Here is a 24,148-nt window from a genome sequence, read left to right on the forward strand (position 1 = left end):
TCCTCCTCATGTGCTCCCTCCTCCTGGATTTCTCATGCCTCTGCTCAACCTTCTTCTAGTATGTGTTGGAAAGTCCAAAACCAAACACAGTACAGCTGTGTCATGGATGGATTGATGCACTGCACTTGTAGCAGAGATGTAACAATGTGGTTTTTGGTCTAAACCAATGATTGAACAAAGTTTCATAGTAAATGTGACAGGGCTTTTATTAGATTGGATGGAAAAGAGCTCTTAAGTATTTTCTGCACAAAGGACAGGATCAGGCAGAGCTATCAGAGATTGTGCTGTTGATTCATCAGGTTCAGAAAGGACCCTGCTGCTTTCTAAACTTCTTTCGTGAGGGGAGGTCACATGCAGCTACATCCAGACTTAGTCCCAGAGCTGGTCACTCTGGGGGCTGGTCACTTTATGTCACTTAGGCAGGATTTCAAAGGTTAGGGTCCTGTTGATCACCTTCCAAAGATCTGTTACAACAAGGAATCTCTCAGCCTCGAGGATTAACCTTGAAAAATGTCCCTGCTCAAAGGGAGATCCTGGCTGCAGCCTATTGTCCCATGGGAAAGCTCAACGAGCCCTGGGCTGTCCTTTCTTTGTGGAGGAGGATGGTTGACTTACACAGCTGTATTTGGGGTTTCCTCATACTCAAGTAGCCCTTGTCTGTTGAACAAGAATTATGGACCTTGGCTGCTGAGCAAGAGTTATGGCCCTGAACTATTGTATCTATCAGTCAGATGCACCACAAACATCACTGGTGGCCATTGCTTGAGCAGAAATGGGGGAAGTGAGGGCACACCACCGCATGCAGACATAGCCTTAGAAATGCCAAATAGACGGGGTAAGTTTTCTGTCCTTCTCCTGCTAGTCTGCACCCTGTAGTCATTCCAGATACAGAAGATCTAGGCTCTATGTAATCTGGAAATTAATATCCAGGTTTGGAAAAAAAATGGGTTTTTTTCTTCTCAGCTAATGAAAGATCTTTACAGCTTGCTGATGTATTGAAATGTGGAGAGCAGTTTACAACAGACCACAAGATGGTGCTAGAGATGGACTCCAAGGAGCTGTACAATAGCAGCCCCTGTGTCTTGTTTCTGGGCACCAGCTAGCCCATGTAATTTGCCAGAAGCAATGAAGGGAGGGGATGGTAGAGAATCTTCTCTGCAGTCTCTTTCTATAAACAGCAAATATGAGGAGTCACATTTAAAGCACACAAACTATGATTTCTTTGATTAGACAAATTATGAATAAGCAGAATCAAAACCAAAATGACACTAAAATAATGTCTGTTTATATAAATCTTCAAAATTAATACCATGTATATATAAAAGTAGCATCATTTAAGGCAGAGTACTCTTCTGTTAAGTCATATGGGAATTACAAGACACACATGTATTGTATTTACTGTGATGGCACCCTGACCACATCATTCTATCTAAGTAAAAAGAACCCTTGGCATAAGATTGTGAGTGCAAGGTGAGAATTTAACACCAGGGAAGAGGCATAAATGAGTCGTTCTGCTGAGACACTGTGCTACTGAAGATTATGAAGCTGCATAGTTTGGATTGCTTACAAGTTTTAGCAGTATCGCAATTGCACCAATGAGAGATTAAGATTTGTTTAGACTGTAGAGACATTCAGCGTCTACTGAATGTTGAACAAGAATTGTGGACCTTGGCTGCTGAGCAAGAGTTATGGCCCTGAACTATTGTATCTGTCAGTCAGGTGCATCACAAACATCACTGGTGGCCATTGATTGAGCAGAAATGGGGAAATGAGGGCACACCATCACAGGCAGACATAGCCTTTAAAATGCCAAATAGAGGCAAGAAAATTACAATTTCTAATTCTAATTTCTAGTCCTTTTGGCTCCCTATTATGAAGGGAGTGTATGTAACACAGAGAAGGATCACCTACTTCACAGTTATTGTAGTTCTTCTCACAGGTTTTATTGTAGAAAGTCACAAATATGGTCAAAATACTAGAAGCTATATATGAATAATACTTGCATTACATTGGTCTAAGCAAACAACATGCAGTACTTTATTTAAGGCACAGCTTTAGAAGGCCAGAAATACAAGAGAAAAATATATATTATTATTTTAATAATTATCACATCTGTTAAATGAAAGTTAAAGAATACCATATTAGTTTTGACAGAAAAATACTAATATTTCATATTCAAATGTTAGACACATTGGATTTTTTTAATTGCAAAGTATTAGCAGCTATATTACCCTAAAAGGCTAACTGGCTTTCATTTTCTATTTTAAGATAAAATTTCTATGTGATTTCCACCTCACATGATAAAAACTTATTTGCCACTCACAAGACACTTAGATTAGTGGGGATTGGAAAATGTCCAGTTTGAAGAGATTTTATGATCAGAATAAGACTCCAGCAAAGATTAGGATAGAGAATTTTTAAACTTGCTTTACTAAGTAGATTTAGAGTTACAAAGTTTCCTGACTTTACTGTGTTTTATGAGAAAAGGAGTCAAATGATATTACTATCTCAGATATAAAATCTGAAATTTCACAAAATTGCCACTTCTGTTTTCCATAAGGGCTTATTTTCCCTTGAATTGTTAAAAAAAAATTAAGATGGAAGATGGCAAAAGTACAAAATTCTGCATATAACCATAATTTAAATTTTAACTATAAAACAGACTCAAATTTAGCTGAGATAAATGTTACTTTTGTGGTGATATCAGCAATGCTGATTTCATTCATTGCTTTGTACAAGCTTTATGGTTACTTGTCATCTTTTCATCAGCTTTCCATCTAGCTCATTCTGTAATTTAGTGAGGTGATTACACTACCAAGAATAGATGTATGACTATGAAGTGTTAGTGTATCAGATAGTGAAATTAACATGACTGAATCTATTTCTTGTGCTGAAATAACTTGATTCTAGTGTGATAAATACTGAGATTAATATCTAGAGTTTTGGAGTTTTTTCTTCATGCTAACTTAATTAAACTCTTGGCAGGTCCAGAAGTTGTAAGTATTACTTAGAAAATACTTAAAAGCTCTCTTCAATGAGCATAATCAACATAAAGATTTTTGCTATTTGAAGAATACAACAAGCAAGCCGTGAAATCCCTTAAGGTCTCACAAACCTTTGGAGTTTAGTTTGCAGCAGAAAATTGCCTTATTGCAATGTGCATTGGTGTGATCAACTGACTGACAATAGGATTCCTATTTCAGGTGTGCATTGTTTGTTGTACTTACACAGGACTAATCCTACAAGTGTTGTGTTATCTCGTAGGCTGTTTTGTTGCAGCTAGGCAGCAGTCTCTTGGCATGGATGTGTCATATCTAGAATTTATACACATACAGTCTCAAATTACTTACATCACAGAAAATTGCTACTAAATCAGAGTGGGATTCCATGTACAGCAATGAAGAACCAGATCTTTAACACCTAGTGATCCTGATAACTTTCAGGTTGTTTTCTCAGGCATTTCGAATATGCTTTGCAGGGTATAGTCTATGGACATTTAAGCTTCAACATCTCCCATTTAACACTGACAGACCCTGTTGTTCAAAGGTAGGTACTCTTATGTCTCCTCCAGTGTACTCCGCATAAGCACCTAGTGTTTATTTTATTCAGTAATTTTGAACATTATTATTTTTCTGATGTTGTTCTGCACTCTGCTTTGCAGAACATATGATTGCATTTCCCTCTCTGACTCAAAAGTAGAAGCCAATATGTCAGAGCAATTTTCTGCTGTGTTTGCAGGCATCTGTTATGGCCCATCAGTTCAATGTGTCTCCTTCCCACTGCCTGCACATTGTGCATCTGATGTTCTCTGTACATCTTTTTCGAGAGGTGCCATGCTGGAGAGATGCTGGAATTGCATAACGGACTATATGGGCTGACTTGGTGCTGTCTTCCAGCTTCCAGCATCTTCCCTTATCCCCAGACAGACTCAAGACACCTTTTCTACCTCTTTCTCAAAGTCAGTCAGTCAGGATTTGCACATATGCATTTAACAGCTTCTGAAAGTTTTCTTGTCATATTCAGGTGAACTTATAAGAGACAGTTTTTAAAAAGTAAAATGTTTACCACACGGAGAACTAATAGTACATTTTATGATCATATATGTTCCTTATTGTATTTGAAATATCCCCTGTGTATTTTCCCACACCAGAATATTTTGTTTCCTTAAAAACATAATTGTGTAGGTCGAACTCAGAGATTGATCAGTTACTAAGTTTTTCAGTTTTGCCTTCCTCTTTTGCTATTAAATGTAGAGAAATAAAGGATGTTGGTGACTTAGAAATTATGAAAATGTAGGAATTTATCTCAAACAGAAATTAGTTGATATCAAACTTCCTCATCTTCTTAGGAGCTGTACTGCCTCTGAATGGTAGGCAAGTTACTTTTCCTGTAAATATGATACCCTGAAGTAAAAATTTTTGTCCTCGTTGGGCTCTTTGTTTTCCAGCTTGCGAATATCAAGTGAGTCGTTGTTCACACACAGATAGTAACTTCTGTCTTCGTAGCATTGGAACTGCACTGAATCTCCTTGGTAATGCATGATGAAAAAGTTATTATCTTCACACTTATGGAAATAAACAAAGTGAAAAACACATTATATTTCTAATGCCATTCTATAATGTTAAATATGACAAAAAATCACAGATGTTGTTGGTTTGTTATATTTTATGCTTGTTATGCTTTTCTGCAGTGACTCATATTTGCCAATTTTTAAATAAACCATAGGCAAAACCTAATCATTTTGGGATAGATTCTGTTATAGCTACAAATAAAATAATACCCACCTCCCAAAAAGACTGAGTAACACCAGACAAATAGGTGCATTCCTTTGCTTCACAGAAACACTGGTACAGTTGCCCCATAGTCATTACTATAATTTTTGTCATAAAAGTTTTTGTCTGGTTATTTTTCTCACCTTAGGCCTACCCTGTCAACTGCCACTAGAAATAAAATGTCAATCCACAGTTTTTCTTGCCTCTTTTTAAGTAAAATTAGAATGTTACAGTAGAAATTACTCTTAAACAACTGTTGTATTACCTATGGCTTTTTTGTATTTCTTTGGTTTCCAATGCACTTTTTTAAAAAAGGTACATCTCTGGAGAAATAGCTATTGTCTAGAAAGCTCCTCTGTCTGTGTGTGTGTATGTGTTTGGGCTCACTAGGCACCTCAGGATGGGGATGGACAAATAGTTACAAAAATTCATGCCAGAGAGAGAGAGAGAATGTGCTGAAATCTGAAGAAACTGGTAAGTTTGGGGCACCAAAGGGCTGCTGAATCTGATTGTGGTCTCCAGCACTCCTCCAACGCCTACCACGGGTTGTGTAATCCACATCACATCCAAGGAGGCAGTGGCTGCTACAGCTGGACAAAGATTATAGAGCAGTGTGTGTGAACACAGCTGCTGAAACCAGGATCCCTGGGTGTGACAGGGCACAGCTGCTTGGCACCCACTGGGGTGTGGGTATGAGCCCCTGCTCCTGCCTGTGTGCACTGAGCAAAGGAGTAACTGAGAAAACGGTGTGAATAGTTATCTGATGCTAGCAGTGTAAGACATTAATTAATAGAAGGTTGAGATTTGTGTTTCCACCAACTTACCCTCCTGCCAGAGAGCAGGAAATTTATAGTATCTTTTGGGAAAGACTGAACATACCATAATCAAATTATTTAAAATTTCCTTTTGAGTGAACTTGTTGAACATTCATATTCTGCCCATGAGACAGTTCTACAACTCTGACTAGTCTGCTGTGTTATCATTGCTTAAGGGGACCTCTAAAAGGAAACTGAATGCTTGAGGGAAAGCAGGAGCACATTTAAGGGTACCAGCTTGCTGGATATTACAGCGTTGGCAATAACCACCTTTTGACAGAAGGAGCAATGTGTCCTTTCAGCCCATATGACAACAGGAGATGGAAATAAAATGTCCTGCAGTTATTGCAGAATACCTCAAGGAAATCTGAGTATATGCCTTCTGTTATCAGCAAAGCTATAATGGGAAGCATTCTGTTGTGATCAAATCAACGTAACAACAGTGTATCTGCAGCTTCAACCAAAGAAGTCTGTTTTAAAAAATACTATGAAAATAGTTGAAGAAAATTTGTCTTTGGGAAACAAATACCTTCTAGGGACTCAGAATTGTAAAAAGTAAACATGAAAGGAATAGGAATGTTTGGTGAAAGTAAACCAGTAGAAGAAAGGAGAGAGATTCATACGTACAATGTAGAGATTCATGCTAGAGCAAGGGAGATTCCAGTGGGATCTTGTAAAGCAAAAATTACATACTTGCAAAAGCAGATTGAGATCCAGAAATTTAAAAAATATGCTGCTGTACTTGCATAAAATGATAGAAAATTAGATGGAAAACTGTCAGGGGAAAATTATTTGGAGAATGACATTATGTGACTGGGAGAAGAAAGAAGAACTCAGAGTAGAAGCATAATGAAACATTATTAGGGCTGAGAGGTGCAGCAGGTTATTAAAGAACAAAACTTTTTGCAAGAAATCATTTAAGATGTGATTTTCTATTATGACCTGTAAAGAAGGATGATGAAAAAACCTGGAGAATGTGGTGGACTACTGCCATATAAAGTTCCTCCTGAGAGGAACAGTTTCTACAGTAGCAGTCAAGACAATTTGCAAGTTCCAAGAAAGAAGCTACTTACTTTTAGTTACAATCTGATAATTTGTTTTCCATTGCATTAAATGAAGAACCAATTTAAAGTTTAGGTTTTACATTTAATGACAAATATTACACTTTTATTCATGTCCCACAAGTGATTCACAATCACTTGAAATAGAATACATATGCTCATGCTGGAAATGTGATACAAATATTGTCTTTGGAGGGTAAAGAAAACATGTCAGTGATGGGAACTGAAAGAGATGTGAGAGAGTAGTAAAGTTTTAAAATAAATAGACTCAAAATTATATGAAGGTGATCACATATGACACAATGAGCATTCCTCCAAGCTAGGGTCAAGTTCTGTACCTAACTTAGGAAGAAAACAGAAGATAAAAAGGAATGGATTTGAGGGCCAGCAGAAAACAGAACATCTTGTGTTGTTATGATACATTACACAAAGAGGTATAGAGCACACTGCAATCTACATTTGCCTCAGATTAAGCAAGGAAATGATCAAAGAGATATGAGTCATAAAATGATGATGCAACTAGTAAAACTGAGCTGCCACCTTGATTGCATTGGAGAAGCTATGGACCTTGGAAGGCATTATGTGGATGCTAAATGCAAAATGCAAGCAGGGGACAGAGACTGTGTGAAACTAGGTCACACAAGCAATTCACTCTGGCCTGAGAAAGCAAAAGAAAGAATCCAAACAGTCCTTGGTAAAGGACAACAATCTTTGCAGGTGTTGTTTAGGAGACAGTCAAGGAAGGGGTGGTGTTCCACTTATCCAATAATGTGTTGTTTTAATGACCAATGAGAGTTTTACCTCTCAGACCTTCTTGAATATCTCCATTAAAGAAGAACTAGAATAGTAAACTTTGCTCTCTTGGACAATGAAGCTAAAAGAGTCATGTTGTGCTTCTTGCCATTCCTAATATAATGCGACAGCATTACAAATTAGTTATGTGGTTTGTGGCTAAAACAGGGTTGATGACACACCAGCGAAAATTTTGGCTGCTGTTGTGCAGTGCATGCAACATCATGAGCTCCTGTGTCTTCCCACTCAGCCTCAGTGCTGGGATGGGGAAGAAGGCTGGGACAGAACACAGCTGGGACAGCTGTCTCAGAGTGGCCAAAAGGATACTGTACGCCATGTGATGTCATGGCCAGTCATAAAGCCTGGTGTAAAGGATGGAGAATGTGGGTGTTTGCTTAGAGAAGGCTAGTGTTTAGAGACTGGCTGGGCATTGGTCTGTTTATGGGAGGAGATGAGCAAGTGCTTTTGCATCACTTGTGGCTTTTTCTGACCTTCACATGTTTTACTTTTGAGTTTTTTCTTAAAAGTTTTCTTACTTTTGCTATTCTGTAATAAATGGATATTGTGATGGTTGCTCTTATGAAGGTTAAATATATGTTATAAGGCTAAAAGAAGTTCTGTTAAGATCTGGTGTTTTTTCATACAAGTTTTGTCATGTTGAAAGTTGATCTCTGACCATTGGGCAAGTCAAAGCTAGAAGGACTGCACAGACTCTGAGAGGCAGGATGAAGGAGGAGCTGGGTCAGAAGAGTGACATATGCATGAGGGTGGGGAGGGTTGGCTTAATAGGGGGTTGGCTTGTCAATAGCAGATATAAGGATTGTTATGGGTGTGGGTGGTGTGCCTCTGGCTGCACCTAAGCACCCAGCACTGTCTCTTTTTCCTTGTTCAGTCCCATGTTGTGGTTCGATAAAACTTTTGAAATTTTAAGAAGGGAGGTGTCGTTTCTCACGTATTCTCTCCCCTGTCCACTGGCAGGGAATGGATCTGCATGAACATCTGGGGCAGGGGCTTGGAAGCTGGCTGGAGCAACACACCTCAGTGTATTTTTTTCCTACAGATGTCCTGACAAATGGTAGGGCTGTGCTTCCAGCCCTGGGTCAGTCAGCTCCGGGTGTACTGGACATCCCTCCACTGAAAGTAAATTTTGACCTGCACACTGCTGCCACAGTGATCAAGAAAAATGTTTTGGCAATATCAGCTGTAGCATTCACTCTGCCACCTTTTATTCCATTCATAGTGAAGGTGCAGGATCTCTGATACAGCAGCCTTCAATGATGGCATGACTTTGTTCAGCCCACAACAGTTCACTTTCACCCACCATCAAACTTCTACACTGGGCAGATGTGACTACTGAAGGGTGAATGAGGCTTGCAGGTCCCTCCTTGGCTTTTCAATAGATGAATCACCTTCTGGAGCAAAAGAACCCAATAATCCTCAAGCTGCATGCCAAAAAGAACTGTGCCCCCACCAGCCTGCTGCCAAGCACAGTAAAGATGGCATTGACACTAGTTACAAGGTCAAAACTTCAGAACCAAGGTATCTTGGTGGGCCACACCACGATTTACCTGTTTAGAATTCATTTTGGCCTACTTAACTGGAGTAAAAAATAAGTCTATTAATAAAGTCTTTCATGACTGCATAGCCTCTGGTATAATCTCTCTGTTATCTACCTTCATCAAACTACTCAGTAAAACAGAGAGGACTGTGGAATAAAAACTGTTACAGTTCTTAACAGAACTTTTACAGCTGCAGTCCTTCAGGTCCCAGTCCACCCACGCTGGAGTATTCCCATCAGAATTTTGGGAAATGCTATGCAGATACAATCACCTAATAACCTTGCATTGTCCAGCAAGATAATGCCTGAAGAGAGGCAGCCAGATCCAGAAACTGAGATGGTTGAATCTTTCAGTATTCTTTAAAGAAAATGTGTTAATTTGTGGAGATTTGAAATGGAGGGAAAACTGAGTGTTACTAGTACTTAAGAAAAGCTGAGAGGATAAAGAATGCATCTTTGAAAGTCTGAGGGTAGTAATGGGTCAAGAGTAGTAAAATATTATGATTGGAGAGAAGTTACACTAAAGTGAGACACTATATATATGTACTGAAGAAGATGTGTATTTCTTAGATAACCATTATATACCCACTAATTTCTGCATGCACTTCTGGAAGAGTAAAAAAAAGAAACAGCAAAAATTGACACATAACTAATGCAAATGGTAAAATGAGAGCCGTCTTGCTTACTGGGAGAATTACGCGCAAGGGGTGGGGGAACTGGGAAAACCTTTTAAGTGGAGAATCTAAAGGAAAATACTGTCCTGTAGCTGTGATCATTCTGTTGTGTGGTTAACTGCATTTTCTTTCATGATGTTATTAATTATGATTAGCATGCTCTATTACAGAGTTAAAATAATCACAGATGTAAGTAAATGTTTTTGAGTGAACCACTGCCTTCTCCACTGCTGCTCTGGCTGGGATGCTGCCACTGAGTGAACTGTGTGAGGCCATAGCTGTGTCTACAGTGCAGTTTTCCATTCCTACCACAACAGCATTGCAATAAGTATTGGTTGTCACCTGTGCTGCCTTTCTGACTTAATTCCTAATCAGAACCAGATCTTATTGTAAACTATTACTTGCGGAAATTAAAAAAAAAATTATTGTTATTACAACATAATTAATATTTTGGATTAAATTTAATGAAAGATGTTTCAATTAATATTGATTGTGCCATGTTTTGATAGCCTTGGTTATAGATATTGATGTTTACAACACTATGTGCAACTATTCCTGATATATATATATAATTGGGTCCACAGATTCTCATGTTTCTGCTAATTCTACTGGCAGTCTTCAAATAGAAAGAAGGAAATGTCTGTCTTTAAGATCTACTATTCAAAGCTAGAAGATTAAATATCACATTTCAGCCCTGCATAGCTTTGTCATTATCTGTGAGAAGTATTTCTCCATCTCAGTGCACTACTCCCACGCCCTCTCATCCTAAGGACAATGCAGGCATTATTCATCACACTAGAAATTATTTACTGTTCGGTTCACTCATTTTAGAAGATTTATTAAGAATCTCATGATTCAGAGTTGCCTCTGAATCTTGCCTCTTTGCTCTACTGGATATGATTCAAGTGCAGGCTTCTGATATCTCCTCATACAAATAAGTAACATTTTTTCTTCCCTTTCAGAGTATCAGCAAGAAATGATAATGACCAGATAATTTTCTGTCTTGCTAGGTAATGAATGGGCTTCCAGAAAGAATTTTTCATTTTAGCTATGTTTAAAACCCCAAAATGATATATAGGTCTCTACAGGCAATTGTTACTGCTCTTTCCAGATGTCTCCCAAAATTTGCAGGAATAAAGACATTAAGTCTCTGTGAACAGCTCCACAGAAAATGCATGTATTTTTATGTTAAAAAAGTGTATGAAATAAAAAAGTGCATTAAATATAATTTTCAAGATTCAATGTGACTGTGATAGTTTACAGCATACAAGGAGAGGACTAAAAGTTGCATTAAAAACATCCTAAGCTTTATTGCTTTCTCCTTCACTGTGGAGCCAAGGAATATTAGTGGCAGATGAGTAACTCAGCCCAGCTTAAACTGAAGGACCCACTTAGATTTTCCAGGCCCAGAAGACAGGAGATTTTTTCATTAATTATTAGTAGTGTAGCTCATACCTTTTGGAAAACATTTCAGATAGACTTCAATTTACCAGAATTGGTAATTCAATACTTTCTGATTTAGGAGAAAGGTTATCATTTTAGAAATTTTAGGCTGGGAATTTCAGGTTTTCAGGGTTTTACAGTTCCTCTTATGGAGTTCTGAAACTACCTGGGTCCAAATAACTCTAATTTTGCCTATTGAAATTGGAAAGATTGTCTTTTCAGTTGAATAATAAACCCAGAGGGCTACAATCCTAATAAAATTATTATTAGTTACATTTCCTTAGTTTTGCATTTTCTGTAGGGTGTAATGTCTATTATCCTAAAGTTCAGATATCCCAAAGAGCAACTAATTTCCTTCATGTGCCCACTAAGTTTTATCAATTCTATCTAGAGAAGTGCCAACAAAACCAAGTTTTGTCACAAAAAACATGGTAAGAAACCACCCAGCTATCTGTATTTCTGTCCACAATGCATTACTGCTGATTTATAATCATCTGACAATAAGAAATTCAGTCTGAAAATATGACATGGCTTTATTACTATTCCCAGAAGTTTATGGCTGATGGATTAATTGGTTCTTAAAACATCATAACTTCTGTAATCTGATCCTTCTAGATCTGCTAATATACTCATCCAAATTTTCTGCATCTAAGAATTTGTACCAGAAAAAATCTACTATGTATCTCCCTCCATTTTGTATAAGCATAGTAACACAGGAAACATATCCACCTTCCATGTTTTAATTGAAAGTCAGATATTTTGCCTGGAGATTGAAGAATGTAGTCATAAATACAAGTCAAGGGAAATTTTCTTATTTTCCTTTTCTGATAAAAACACAAAAAATCAATTGAAAGAAAAGTAAGTAATTTGTCACTTAATGAGTAACAGGATGAATTTAGCTGCCCTTTTTACACGCCTGTATTTGCATACACAGTCTCACACACAGGTGTGATTTGATCATGATTGTATACCTGTTTAAAGTCAGGATCTTCATGGTTGCATGTTTTCATATTGCATCTCGCCACTGAAGGACAATCTGGCTCTGAACAGGATGCTTTTAAGACCTGTATTTACAACACACAGACTTGTTAATTTTGTAATTAATTTGGCAATTTTTTCTTAATATTTTGATTTTTAAACCCATCAAATGTGGCATTAATTCTAAAGAAAGCAGTATTTTGTTTTGAAGTTCATTTATTATTACATTAAAATAACCAAAATTAATATTGGTTAAATTTAATGATGAAATTGATAAATTCTTGAAAAACTTCCATTAATATATTCCTCTTTTATCATTTGCAATGCAAAACAAATTGGGTTGAAAACAAATGCTCAAGACAGTCCTTCAAACTGTGTCATGCCCAGTTCTACTTAGAAATGCAGCCCTGATTGAACCATATTGTACCAAGATACCTAAACTTTATCCCAGACAAGAAGCCTTGTCCTGTTCCATACAAAAATCCCTGTTGAGATTAAGGAAATTACTTGTATTACACTGGAAAAAGAAAGGTCCATGATCTTTCCAAGATTTTTACATATCTGGTGGACCAAAAACCCCATATAATTTATGTCTCTTACAACATAGATGACCCTAGAAAAATTCAGGAAATAGATTTTATGGAGAGTCATTTGTGAGTTAAAAACAAATGAAAAGCATCCAAGACTTTCTGAGGAAGCATTTAGTGTTTTACACCATCATGCATGACTGACATTAGATAAAGGGTTATTCTTTATCTCAGCATTCCTGTGTAAACAGAGCTTCTTGGACCTTTGCTCTCTTTTAGACGGTAAATTGCGACATAGCATTCTTCCTCAGGCAGATTTTAGCAATGGTTATAATCCCTCGCAGAGTAAGACTAATCTTGCCGTCTCTTCCTTTCAGAAACAAACCACCACAAGGCTGGAGAAAATGGGAATGCTTAGACACCAGATGGCAAATGTTCCAAACAGGATGTTCAGCTGTGTTTTCTTTTCATCAAATTTCTTATCTCATGACGTGGGTTCATCGGAAGAAAATAATTTCCATCTTAAACTCATCTCTTTCCAAGGCAAGATTCCTGCTTTTTACTCCCCTCTTATTTTCCTGCATGTTTTCTGGCTAAGAAGCTCCCTCTTCCTCCACAGAGAGTGGACTCCAGCGTTCCTGACTCTCTTGTAGTGGCATTAGTGAACTACCCAACCCAAAAATTTTTGCAATAACCTTCTCTGAGTATTACCCAAGAAAGAATAAAAGGACGTACTTGGGTGTTATGAAATGTGGAAGGTGCTAAATAAAGTGAATTTGAAAGTGTCTGGGGGAAATTGTCTCATAGTAAGAGAGCACCTATAAGTTATAAAGAAAATAAACAACTTCGTACCTTCAGAGAGAGATGCTTCTTACCCTTGCACAACAGGACAAATTCATTTAGCTTTGATCTCTGTGTGAGGATCACCAAATTTTTAGAATCTGTTTTACACAGAGGAGAATATTGTAATAATATGAGTATCACTTTATAAAATGAAGAAGAGCTGAATATGCTCTACAAAGAGAAAACATCATTTATAGGCATAGGAAAAGAGATAAATACAATCACTCTTGATACCATTCTCTTGTCTAGTATTTAAAACCCGTGACTTTGTTAAGACTTTAAATTTGCCACATATATAGTTTATTTCTCTACTTTTACGGTCAATGTGTGAAATATCAGTTATACATTACTACACGTCATATGAACTACCGAGGCATATGTAGTAGTAGAAAAAACACGTGTAATAAACGTGCTTATGGTGTACACCTGACTTTATATGGGTCAATATGGAAAATGTAGCATTTTTTCCCTTTTGTTTTCTGCATGTTTTTAGATCAAAATCCTTCTACTATCAGAATTGTGGATCCATTGTATTAATTCAATTTTTGAGCTAATTATGTTTTTTCAGCTACAGGAAGTAAGACAATATCAATAATACAAGACATTCTTCAGCCTAAAAAACTGACTACCTTCTAAACATTGCTACCTTCTGGTACTTCAGGGCCTCAACAAAAAGTAGATAAATTAAGGTACCCTTTGCCAACAGACACAGCACACAATAGCATTACCTAGCAAAACCCATGACATTAATGACTACTCAGTGATGCTATACCTATCTGACTGGCTTACAAACTTACTTTAAGAAGTACCATTTGTGCTTTTAGAAGTATCTCAAGTGTACCATTCAAGGCTAAAAATATAAAAGAAAGTGGCAGCTGATCTTTATGTTTAACAACGCAGCAATTGAATACAAATTTAAAAGATATTAGATTATTATGCACTAACACTTGCAGTTAAGGAGTCTGGAGTTTTTTTACACATTACCAAAGGCATTTTTTAGCCTCGGAAGGGTATTCAGGATTAGCAGAATGTATTCATCCTGCTTGACTGATTTTAGCTGCTGTTTGCTCTGATTTTTGTTGCCTTAACGTTCCTTTATTGAAATGCTTTTGTATTATTCTTCTGAAGGAATTTTTCTGAGGCAGCTGTAGTATGAAAATAGCATAAAGATCCTTGTTAAAAGTTGAGAAAAACTCTCTAGCCTAAACTGAGTATGCTTTATTCTGTTTACTTGACTATTCAGATAAATATGGTAGACTGTAGGTCTACGATTCTATCATTTTTATTACTTTTTGTGACATCACCTTAGATTGCCTCAACTGCATTTGTCCAATTTCAGTTATAGCACTTAAGAGACACATGATCAGGCAAGAGAGGTTTCTTATCCAAGCCAAGAGTGTTTCCTCTTGAAGGCAGGAGTGATAACAAAAGAGGTATGCAGGAGTCCATCCAGTTGAACAGGGACATCCATCAGCATGACTTACATTCTAACTATTTTTGTCCATCTCCATCTGCAGAATTTATTGTGACTTGCTTAAACATTGTTTAGTCTGAGTAAGTCCAAACTTACTCAGCCCAACTTCGTCTATCTAAAAGATGTGACAAGTGGTCTATCAGGCATCCAGAGGATGGCAAGGAAAGTGAGGAACCTTTCCATGGTTGTATTTCACTTTCCATGGTATGTTTTCGTTTTCTGATGGCTTTTGAATTAATTACCTTGTTTCTCTGGTCATTAAAACCTTACCAGAGTCTAAGGGGCAATTTTAAAATTCATGCAAAGAAAGTGGCTTGAAATTATATGAATTAAATAACTTCTTGCTTGGGATATCCCTAAAATACAAAGCTTTGGGATTTGGGAGGACATCAGTATTTCTATACTATTCCCTAGAAATCCTCATTTGTCCCTTCTTCAAGGTGCAGTACTGGACCAGATGGATATTTGTTCACATTGGTTACAGGAGCCCTCGATGACTGGAATTAGAGTGTGTTTTTCTTCCACTGTAATACCTGAACTAATATATCTTTAATTTTTGCAATCATTTCTCAAGTGTAAAATATGAAAGTTCCAAAAGTGTGCCTTCTCTTTCTTCATATTGATTTCTTTTTGGTTCTCCTTTCCTGCTGAAACAGGCCTTTGCTATTTAAGACTCATATGCCAGCAATGGAACACCTACACTTTTCTACCAAAAAAAGAAAAGGTATGTTCCAGTTTGTACACAATATATTCCCTTATATACATTCATGTTCAGTCCAAGCCACTACTCCTAATTTACAAATTTTGTAATGTTGAAGATTTCTTTTTATGGAACACAAAAAGGTCGTTTTATTTTCAGACCTGTTCAGTAACCTGAGCTAAGTGAAGAATCTGATCTATTACTTCTAATGCCAAGTCTATGTGTAAATTACTACTACCTTCTTTCCCTACTCTCAAATGTATCTTCAAAACCAGACCCTAACAAAGAGATGATACCTTTTTTCCCCACAAGACGCTTACCAGTAACTGCTGCTTCGCTTCTTGTGAACACACTTAACCACGCAATATCTAAAACAGAAGGTATTTAACAAATATGTGGAATTAGAGAGCTACATTCCTCAGATTTAGAAATAATAGAAATAATTTAAATAATTGTTTTGAAACATAACCTGAAAAGGAGTGTGTAATAGCAATAGATATCAGATTTCTTTTCTTGAGTGTCTCTGAATTCATTTAGCCCTGGAGGGCTGTAAAATTAGACTTGTGGACAGGTACACTGAAGCCTGAATGCTGAGCCTAAAAACTGTATTGATTGCTTACTTATCTTTTGCAACAGAGAATGAGATATAAGAGGTTGGTGACCATCTGCAAAGCCTAGTATGCTATTAAAGAGGAGCCTGAAGTGCTTTGGCAGGGAAGGTGAGTACCCTAATAAGAAATGTATGGGATTGGAAGGGAACAGGTAACAGTAGCAGGTGGTTTCTGGCTTTTCTAATATGAGCCTGAATCACACAGCCAGTCAGCTGAGGAAAACATCACCCACTTCAGGTAAATATGTCACAAATATCCAGATTACAACTGGTTGCTAATATTAAGTTGTCTTAACTGTATCACGAATATATGTCTGTGGCGCTTGTGTGCACAAGAATATTACACAACATTTCCTTTTTTTTTTTTTTTTTTTTTGTCTTCTAGGACTATCACTTCTGCATCAGGCTTGTCAGATTGTGTATCTGTTCACAAACTTCTTCCACTGTACATCTATACAGGTTTTGGCTCTGTTCATAAATTAACATCAATAATTTTCTGAGTGACTTAAAAAATTTTAATGGAGTTATTGAAGAAATGATACTGAAAAAAATACAAAACACACCTAAGTACACTATCAGTGTAGCTGTCATTTTTCTCAATTTAATAGAATAAAAGTTTAAGTAATTCAATAGCTAACTTAGAGATTTTAACTTTTTCCTCTATTTCAGTTAAAAATAGGATTTTTTTGAGGTGTTTTTTTTTTCCTGCTTTCACACCTCTGGAAATGGTACCATTCTAGAGTAACTACATCATTCTAGAATAATTCTATTTGACAGACATTATTTAACTCTACCAAAATTATATCCTCTAACAAGTCTTTCCATGATGATAGTTATGATAACATCTTTGGTGTCAAATACAGAAGCCTCATTTAAGACAAAAGAGTTCAATGAAAAATTAAATAACCCCACAAATTCTAAAATATGCTCTATTCCCCATTTCACATTTGTTCTTGTATTTTGCATTTGTTCTTGAGCATTATTACCTTTCCTTTCTCTCTCTTTGTGCTGTATGTCTAGACTACACACTATGTCAAATAACCATGAACAATGTAATCTTATCATTTAAATATATACCATACGTAGATATGTAAATCAGGATAGAAGTTTTCTTGTATCATTATCAATATTCATACAGATTCAATATATTGTTATGTCTACAGAGAACAGGATCATAGAATCATTTAGGTTGGAAAAGCCCCTTGTTATCATTGAATACAATCATAATCTGACACTGCCAAGTACACCGTGCTCCTAATAACCACTTTCAAAAACCTATGTCCCTAAAGGGGCAGAGACACAAACACTTCCCTGGGCAGCCTGTTCCAAAAATGGGCAGCACTTGCAATAGAGAATTTTTTCCTAATAATTAATCTAAAGCTCCCCTTGCACAGCCTGAAGCCATTTCCCCTCACCCTGTCTCTCGTTACCTGGCAGAAGAGGCTGACCCCCACCTGGATACACCCTCCTGTCAGGCGGCTGTGGAGAGTGATAAGTGCCCCCCTGAGCCTCCTTTTCTCTAGGCTAAGCACCCCCAGCTGCCTCTGCTGCTCCTCACAGGACTTGTGCTCCAGACCCTTCACCGGGTCCACTGCCCTTCTCTGGACACACTCCAGCACCCCCATGTCCTTCTTGAAGTGAGGGGCCCAGAGACACATGATACATAATAGTACATTTGAAAATGTCCTGTTTTCTGTACTATAGAAACATACATACAGTTGGTGAGTTTTGGTACTTAAAGAACAGTACCTTCATGGGATTGTGAATCCTTGGTACATATTTCATGATGACCATCTTCATCTATATCAAAATGCACGGTTTTTGAATCTTCAGTTAGGATATAACATTTCACTGTTTTTCGCAGGCTAAACACTAGTAAGAAATGAGTTATAAATAATTTTACTATCAACAGAGAAATTACAACATTCCATTGGAAAAAGATCAAGTGCATTTTTTTAAACAATCTTTACTTGATAATCTATGTATATTTGAACTATGAGCAGTATAGCAAATGTATACTAGAAGTTACCAAGTGGGCTTAAGCAACTGTTTTGAGGGTTTGGTGCTGGTGTGAAGAAGGAAGATAAATATTTCTTTGCTTAGAAGGTTATGTCAGCTAACAGAAAAGATCCATCTAAACCTTACAGAGAGATAACATGTGAAAACTTGAGTTTGACAAAATAGATTCCAACCCAAGATCCTGAGGAATAGTCCAGGAAAGAGGGATGGTGGACAGCATGCAATGTGTTGAAATAGACTAAAGACTAATGGGGACAGGATGAATTTGAATGCGGGAGAGTGGGTCCGCATTTGCATTTGGCTGGTGAATGAGCAGACTTAGAGTAGCCAGTGAAACTCTGTGGGAAGCCTGAGCCAAAGGAAGGCTGTTTACAGAACTCTTTGAATGGAGAGGTGTGAAAAATAAAGTAGTAAGTTTCATTATGAAGAAAAGAAACGAAAAAGTAGGGAATGTTTCTCTACATACTGTTTATAGACTAGTTTCCTGTATTTCATAGGTAACTACTTGTCTGTTTCCCAATTTTGCATTTTGAATTTTGGATCCAGGTATAAACTGGATTTCAGGTTAGAGTCTACCTAAAAGCTACCTAAAATAGCAGCATTTTGTCTGGGGATCAGACATCTCATACTGAAAATAAAATAAAAAATCCCAGGTCTTTCTAGCTAGAAGTTTCCATGAGGGAAATGGTTCCCTTTCATTCCTGAACACAACTGTGTTGTTTTGGATATCAGAAGGATGAATGTCCAGACACTTGGATATTAGACACTATGAGGCAGAATTTTGATTATGTTCAGCTGAACATTGTTTTACTGGAAGAAGTTTGATACTTTGAAGTGCAGTTAAGACATTTCTGAGATCACACAGACCTCTGGGGTATGCTGCAAGATAAAATCTCCTGTCTTTGCCAGAATGATTAGGCAAGCAAAACAATAGGATACACAGAATGCATCAGTCAGTAATGTTTTAACAATGTTTGACTTCACCAAATATCTCATTTTATAATGAAATATCTCCTCTGAAACATCTGCATTTAGGCAAATGTTTTGAAAAAATTGTGTTGTTGCCAAGAAGCTTTCTTTCCACCTTGCTTGGGCTGAGCAGAAATTCTGCACACACAGTGAGATAGAAGGATGATGCACATTCTGATCACCAGAGTCACACCCTCCAGAAGTGGCAGGTTCTGTGTTGGACCTTTGATTACATGCATGGTTTGTTTATGGCTAGACAAAATTTTCCTCTTTAAAGGCTGCTGGCAATCAGGCTTCCAGAAAAAAAGATGGGTTGTTCTAAAATGTAACAGGACAACAACTACAATAATCAATACAGAAAACCTTTTAAAATTTTTATAATGATGTAGCTACAGTAAGAATATAGTAGGAATATAGTAGGAATTCTATTTGCAACTAGAATTACAAGAACTAGTACAGTGCCCAAACTAAAATGGTTGGCAGGTCCACTTACATAATTCACTCATTTCCAGGGAGATACTTTCGTACTTTAGGAATTACTGGCCTGAACATGATGGTGTGAAAAATGTCAGTATTTTAAGGAGTATTTCTGTTCTGGTTATTTTAAAGGTAGCTTTTGTGATCTATTTTACACCAAATGTTATTTTGGCAGAATTATAGAAAAGCTGTTCCACATGCTTAATTTCATTGGAATTTTCTTTGAATTAGAATATTCTTTTCAAGATTACAAACATACCTGTCACTCAGGTAAGAGTTACCTGGCTTTCCAGGAGCTGTTCTCATACGTTTAAGCAGAAATTTCTTCTTCACAGACTGCCTTCTCTGGCGAGGCATTTGATACGGCTTTATACGGCCTGAGCGGAGCAGCATTGCATAGGCACTGAAGAAATGTTGATGATGATGATCTCAGTTGACTTCCTTCTTGAGTCCTAAAGTAGGAGTTAGAATTTGTCACAAGACTTCATGTTTCCTTTGAGAAACAACTGTTCAAATATAATTTTGATAAATGACAGTTAATGGAAGTAGATGATTTGATGATTTTGATGTTTGACTGCTTGCATGACCCAAGCCTTGGTCTTGGATAGCCAAAACACTGTATTTCCAGTGATGATAAATCAGTTAACTATCTAAATTTCCTTATCTAAATATACTGCATGCTAACATGGATGACACAGTTGTGTTGAAGGAATGTATTTTGAAAGATTTCTCCTTAGATGAGATACAAGAAGTTTATGCCTTCAGTTTATGTTTGTCAATCATAGCTAGCTACATTTTGCTGAGCTGGAAAATCTCATTCATTTTGTGAATACAGTCTAAGATAATTGTCAAAGTAGTCATAAGTGATTGAATATTATGCAAACTTCAAATCAGCATAATCTGACTCTCAGAGGTATACGCAGGTATATTGCAATCTTAAACCAAGGTTCAGGAAATCTTGCCTTTGGATTCTTGAATTTGGAAATTTGAGGAATATATTGTAGTTTTTAAGGAATATCAGTTAGGTTAGATTCCTGAAGGAGAGGCTGATGTCTAAGAATGTGAACTACTTTGATGGTGAAACCACCCAGGCAGTAACTAAGGTACCCTGAAGTTGCAAGCTAAATCACTGCATTTCAGAAAAGCTAAGAACTTTATTTTGATTTAAAGAGAGGGAAAATGAGATTCTGAAGTCTACATGCTCTCCTGAAGTCACCTGTTTATGACAAGTGTTTATAGCAAGTGCAGACCAAGAAAAACAATGAGCTTCAATTCTGTCTGGTATCCTGGTGAATGAAGCTTGTCAAGATGGGTACAATTTTAGCCCCATGTGGCTTTCAACAGAATAACTAAATATCTGTCAGATCAGAGAGATCACAGCTCTGACACAAGTGTTATGGCTTGTAAATTCACCCAAGGAAGGGTAGGGCAGCTTTGTTTTCTGGTTTGGTTCACTTCTCTGATGCAAAACTTCATATTAAATTTTTACACAAAATTAAAGACTTATGTCCCTGGAAATCCTCCTGTTACTGGACTAAACGAGATAACTAAGGCTCTTATTCACTCTCTTCAACTCTAGTTATAACAACGTTCAGTTAGATCACTGAAAAGTGAAACACTTATTTTATGGGATTGCCCTTCCTTGTAAATAGGGCTCATATAATGAACAATAACTTGCAGTCAGGGGTAGAAAGAAGAGGCTGGGTTTTCCTCATCTTGCTGAAACTGCTTTATCACTGAGCATTCTAAACAAACAAAAACATTCTTTGTGTTTTTTCACTAGAAACTCTGGAAACTTCCACCTGAATCGGACTCTGGTGTGTGAGGACAGTAATACCACCTTGTGGATCCTGAGAGATACAACCTTTAGGTGTTCATTAAGACTTTGCAAGGTCTATGAGGCTTAAAAACAGACAGTCACTTACTCAAATTTCCTTCTGAAAACAAGTATAATTCTAGTTTGGCTGCTCTTGATCAGAAGTTCTGAAGATCCCAATTGCTGATTTTATCTATGTCAGAGTCTTGCACCTGCATTACTTACACTCAGGACAATAAGAAAAAAAAGGAGAATGTTCACAAATCAGGACTCTGAAGGATTCCTGAAGAGGGCAGGCCAGTTCAAAGACATTTTCAGAAACATAATTAGGAAGTGGATTAATTCTTAAGAAACGTTCTACAATGAATGATGGATAGGTAATCTTGATGTTATGAAGGACTACACTGAAATTTAACTATTTTGTCTTGTTAAAACAAGTAGAACGTAGAAAAGCCTGTGATAGAACTTCACCTCTGTTGGCTCTCCAGAAGCCAATTAATTGTTCTCCAGAACAATTAATGCTCCCCTACAATAAATAAAACAAGCTTTCACACCTTGGATTGCCTCTTATATTCCTTAAGACTGAGTGACATATAACTACTCCCATTTCAATAAACTTTTCCTGTCATTACATGTTGTTATATACATGTCACCTTATGCTCACATTTTTCATTCTTTGTAATAGGTTTTTATGCTGTGTATATCTCCCTATGTTGATTTCTCTATCTTAATGTCTTTCATACATATTTCTTCAGTTCTTTTCCCTGTTCTATAAGAACAGGACTAGGAAAAATTGGATATTGCTCTTGGCTGCAGTCCTGTCAACCATTGTTTTGGAATCTTGGCTCTGATTTGTTTCATTTTGCATCTAAACTAGGTATAAGGGAATTAAAGCTTTTTAAAATACTGAAACTAGCAGCAGTCTAACTACTCCTAACAAACTAATGAGTATGCCTGTGGCCAACGATGACAAGATCACACTAAGAGCAGAGGAAATTTGATTTTTTTTTCCTACTACAAAGAATACATGAATGCATTGATATGAAGACAGCAAAGAAAATCTGTTATACAATGGCCTCTCTTGCTCCTGTTGTGGTCTTGTTTGTTCTTAGCCATCGTTCTCTCTTTCTTTTAACCCCAAGACAGACATGATCATAAAACTAAATTAAATAAAATTCAGTACATGAAAACAACATTTAGAATGTTGGAGTTAATTCATATGGTGGTATGTTCCAAATATTATCTCATATTGTGTAAATAAATTCATAACAAGGTATGTCTAAGATACTTGCAGGGTCAGAACTGTTTTAGTTGAGAGTATTTGGTTGCAGCTGTCAGTCCTGCTAGGGAAGATAATAATTCCTCCAAGTTTATTCCAATTTAACAGTAGATTAAAAAGAATATTTGTCATCCTATGGCTAATAAAAAATAAGGTTATAGACTTTCAAAACAGAATTTACAAAATCTATCATCTAAACTAGACACAGGAATATACAAAAATGCACATAAACTAGATGAAGAAAGAGATTTCTTAAGAAAACTTTAAAGTCAACTGAAAAACATTATTTCATAGAATCTCAAAAAACATTCAGACAAACAGTCTGATAATATAATCTTAAATTATTTAATCCTAATGTAATCTACCATTCTTGCTTACCTTATTTTGTGTATTTTTGTCTCTGTTGGGATACTTCTACTGAACAGAATGCTAGAAGGAGCTCTGTTACAGCCAATTTATTGCCTGAACTGAGGGCAGGAAGCCAAACCTCTGAATAAAACAAAAGTCTGACGCGGACCAATCTTCTAGATCTCTACTTTCATTTATACCAACATTCCAATGGTTGTAATTACTCCTGGAATTACAAGAGGGCTGGAAATTGTAGGAAAAAAACTTAAATGTCTGGTTCTGTAAGATGCCACAGAAACTTTTCTGCCTAGAACTGCATGCAAATTTTTAGCCTACATACATAGTTCCATGTATTCTGTTCCTATATTTTATGTCACTAATATTGTTCTTGCTATCTGTCGTTCTTCCAGGGCTGAGTCACATGCAGACACTGGGTTTATAGTAATATAGACATATTAAAAATAGGAGTGTAGCCTAGTTTCCCTAGTTTCAGGGAGCTCAAAACAAATGTACTGCTTAAACATTTACCCAGCTATGAAACAGGCATCAGTGGGAATACTTGGACTGCTTGTGAGATGAATGAACTGGTGAAAGCAGATGTGATACATTTCTTTGCCCATGAAACCCTGAAAATATCTATATATTGAACGCAGCACATTCAGTTGGCCTCATCTATCTACCTATGTACATTTCTAATGTTTCACTCACCTATTGGTGAGGCCTCTCCATTCATATTATCTAGCTTTTTTTTTTTTTTAAATTAGTGAGCCTTGCATTTTTACAGAAGTGAATCACACTTTTATTTACCTCACTGAAATGATAAAAATTCTCTAAGAAGAATTACTCTGACTATTTTCCCTTTTACCAAAGTTTTCTTAAAATCAAGGAGCTACTGTTTTTATCTAGATTTTGTTCACTGTGTAAAGAAAGTTCTATATTTTACCTGTGTTTGGTTTAGGAAAAGTCTTTTTTTAGTTTACTAAGCTCTCACCA

At 36.8% G+C, this 24,148-nt stretch overlaps 1 protein-coding gene and 1 long non-coding RNA gene across 8 annotated transcripts in view; one reads left to right on the forward strand and one right to left on the reverse strand.

Annotated features, from left to right (window-relative positions):
- LOC111940634 (uncharacterized) overlaps positions 1 to 23,323 on the forward strand; it is a 51,080-nt gene extending 27,757 nt beyond the window's left edge. The window contains exons 3-8 of one of the 6 annotated variants that reach the window (XR_015280397.1): positions 12,998 to 13,163; positions 15,594 to 15,661; positions 16,274 to 16,356; positions 16,633 to 16,706; positions 20,048 to 20,169; positions 21,496 to 23,323. This is a non-coding gene — a long non-coding RNA (uncharacterized LOC111940634). Of the gene's footprint in view, positions 1 to 10,634; positions 10,683 to 12,997; positions 13,164 to 15,593; positions 15,662 to 16,273; positions 16,357 to 16,632; positions 16,820 to 20,047; positions 20,170 to 21,495 lie in introns of those variants that run through there. The other 5 variants (XR_015280398.1, XR_015280400.1, XR_015280401.1 and 2 more) reach the window with 5 other exon arrangements.
- LOC111940633 (uncharacterized) lies at positions 1,922 to 23,239 on the reverse strand. 2 transcript variants are annotated; one of them, XM_086867951.1, is made up of 9 exons: positions 23,186 to 23,239; positions 22,821 to 22,868; positions 21,638 to 21,754; positions 19,994 to 20,164; positions 17,997 to 18,119; positions 15,958 to 16,005; positions 13,473 to 13,561; positions 12,087 to 12,179; positions 1,922 to 4,564 (listed from the first exon to the last, which is right to left on the reverse strand). In XM_086867951.1, exons 4-9 carry the CDS (start codon positions 20,103 to 20,105, stop codon positions 4,379 to 4,381), a joined length of 651 nt encoding a protein of 216 aa, XP_086724077.1. In that variant the 5' UTR covers positions 20,106 to 20,164; positions 21,638 to 21,754; positions 22,821 to 22,868; positions 23,186 to 23,239; the 3' UTR covers positions 1,922 to 4,378. The 2 variants fall into 2 exon arrangements, with proteins under 2 accessions (XP_086724077.1, XP_023799186.2); XM_023943418.2 differs by lacking the exon at positions 21,638 to 21,754 and having other exon boundaries at positions 23,186 to 23,238.
- Positions 23,324 to 24,148: the final 825 nt, after the last annotated feature.

Source organism: Cyanistes caeruleus, chromosome Z (assembly GCF_971803275.1).
Source record: "Cyanistes caeruleus chromosome Z, bCyaCae1.hap1.1, whole genome shotgun sequence".
NCBI lineage: Eukaryota > Metazoa > Chordata > Aves > Passeriformes > Paridae > Cyanistes > Cyanistes caeruleus.

What these genes read in the sequence shown, in the direction of transcription:
- LOC111940633 (XM_086867951.1), bottom strand. Translation starts at nt 20,105, where the DNA reads ATGCTGCTCCGCTCAGGCCGTATAAAGCCGTATCAAATGCCTCGCCAG. An exon ending in AGAAGCATCTCTCTCTGAAG is followed by an intron (nt 12,180 to 13,472) that starts GTACGAAGTTGT and finishes TTGTAAATACAG; the next exon opens with GTCTTAAAAGCATCCTGTTC. An exon ending in AAGATCCTGACTTTAAACAG is followed by an intron (nt 4,565 to 12,086) that starts GTATACAATCAT and finishes TATTTCCATAAG; the next exon opens with TGTGAAGATAATAACTTTTT.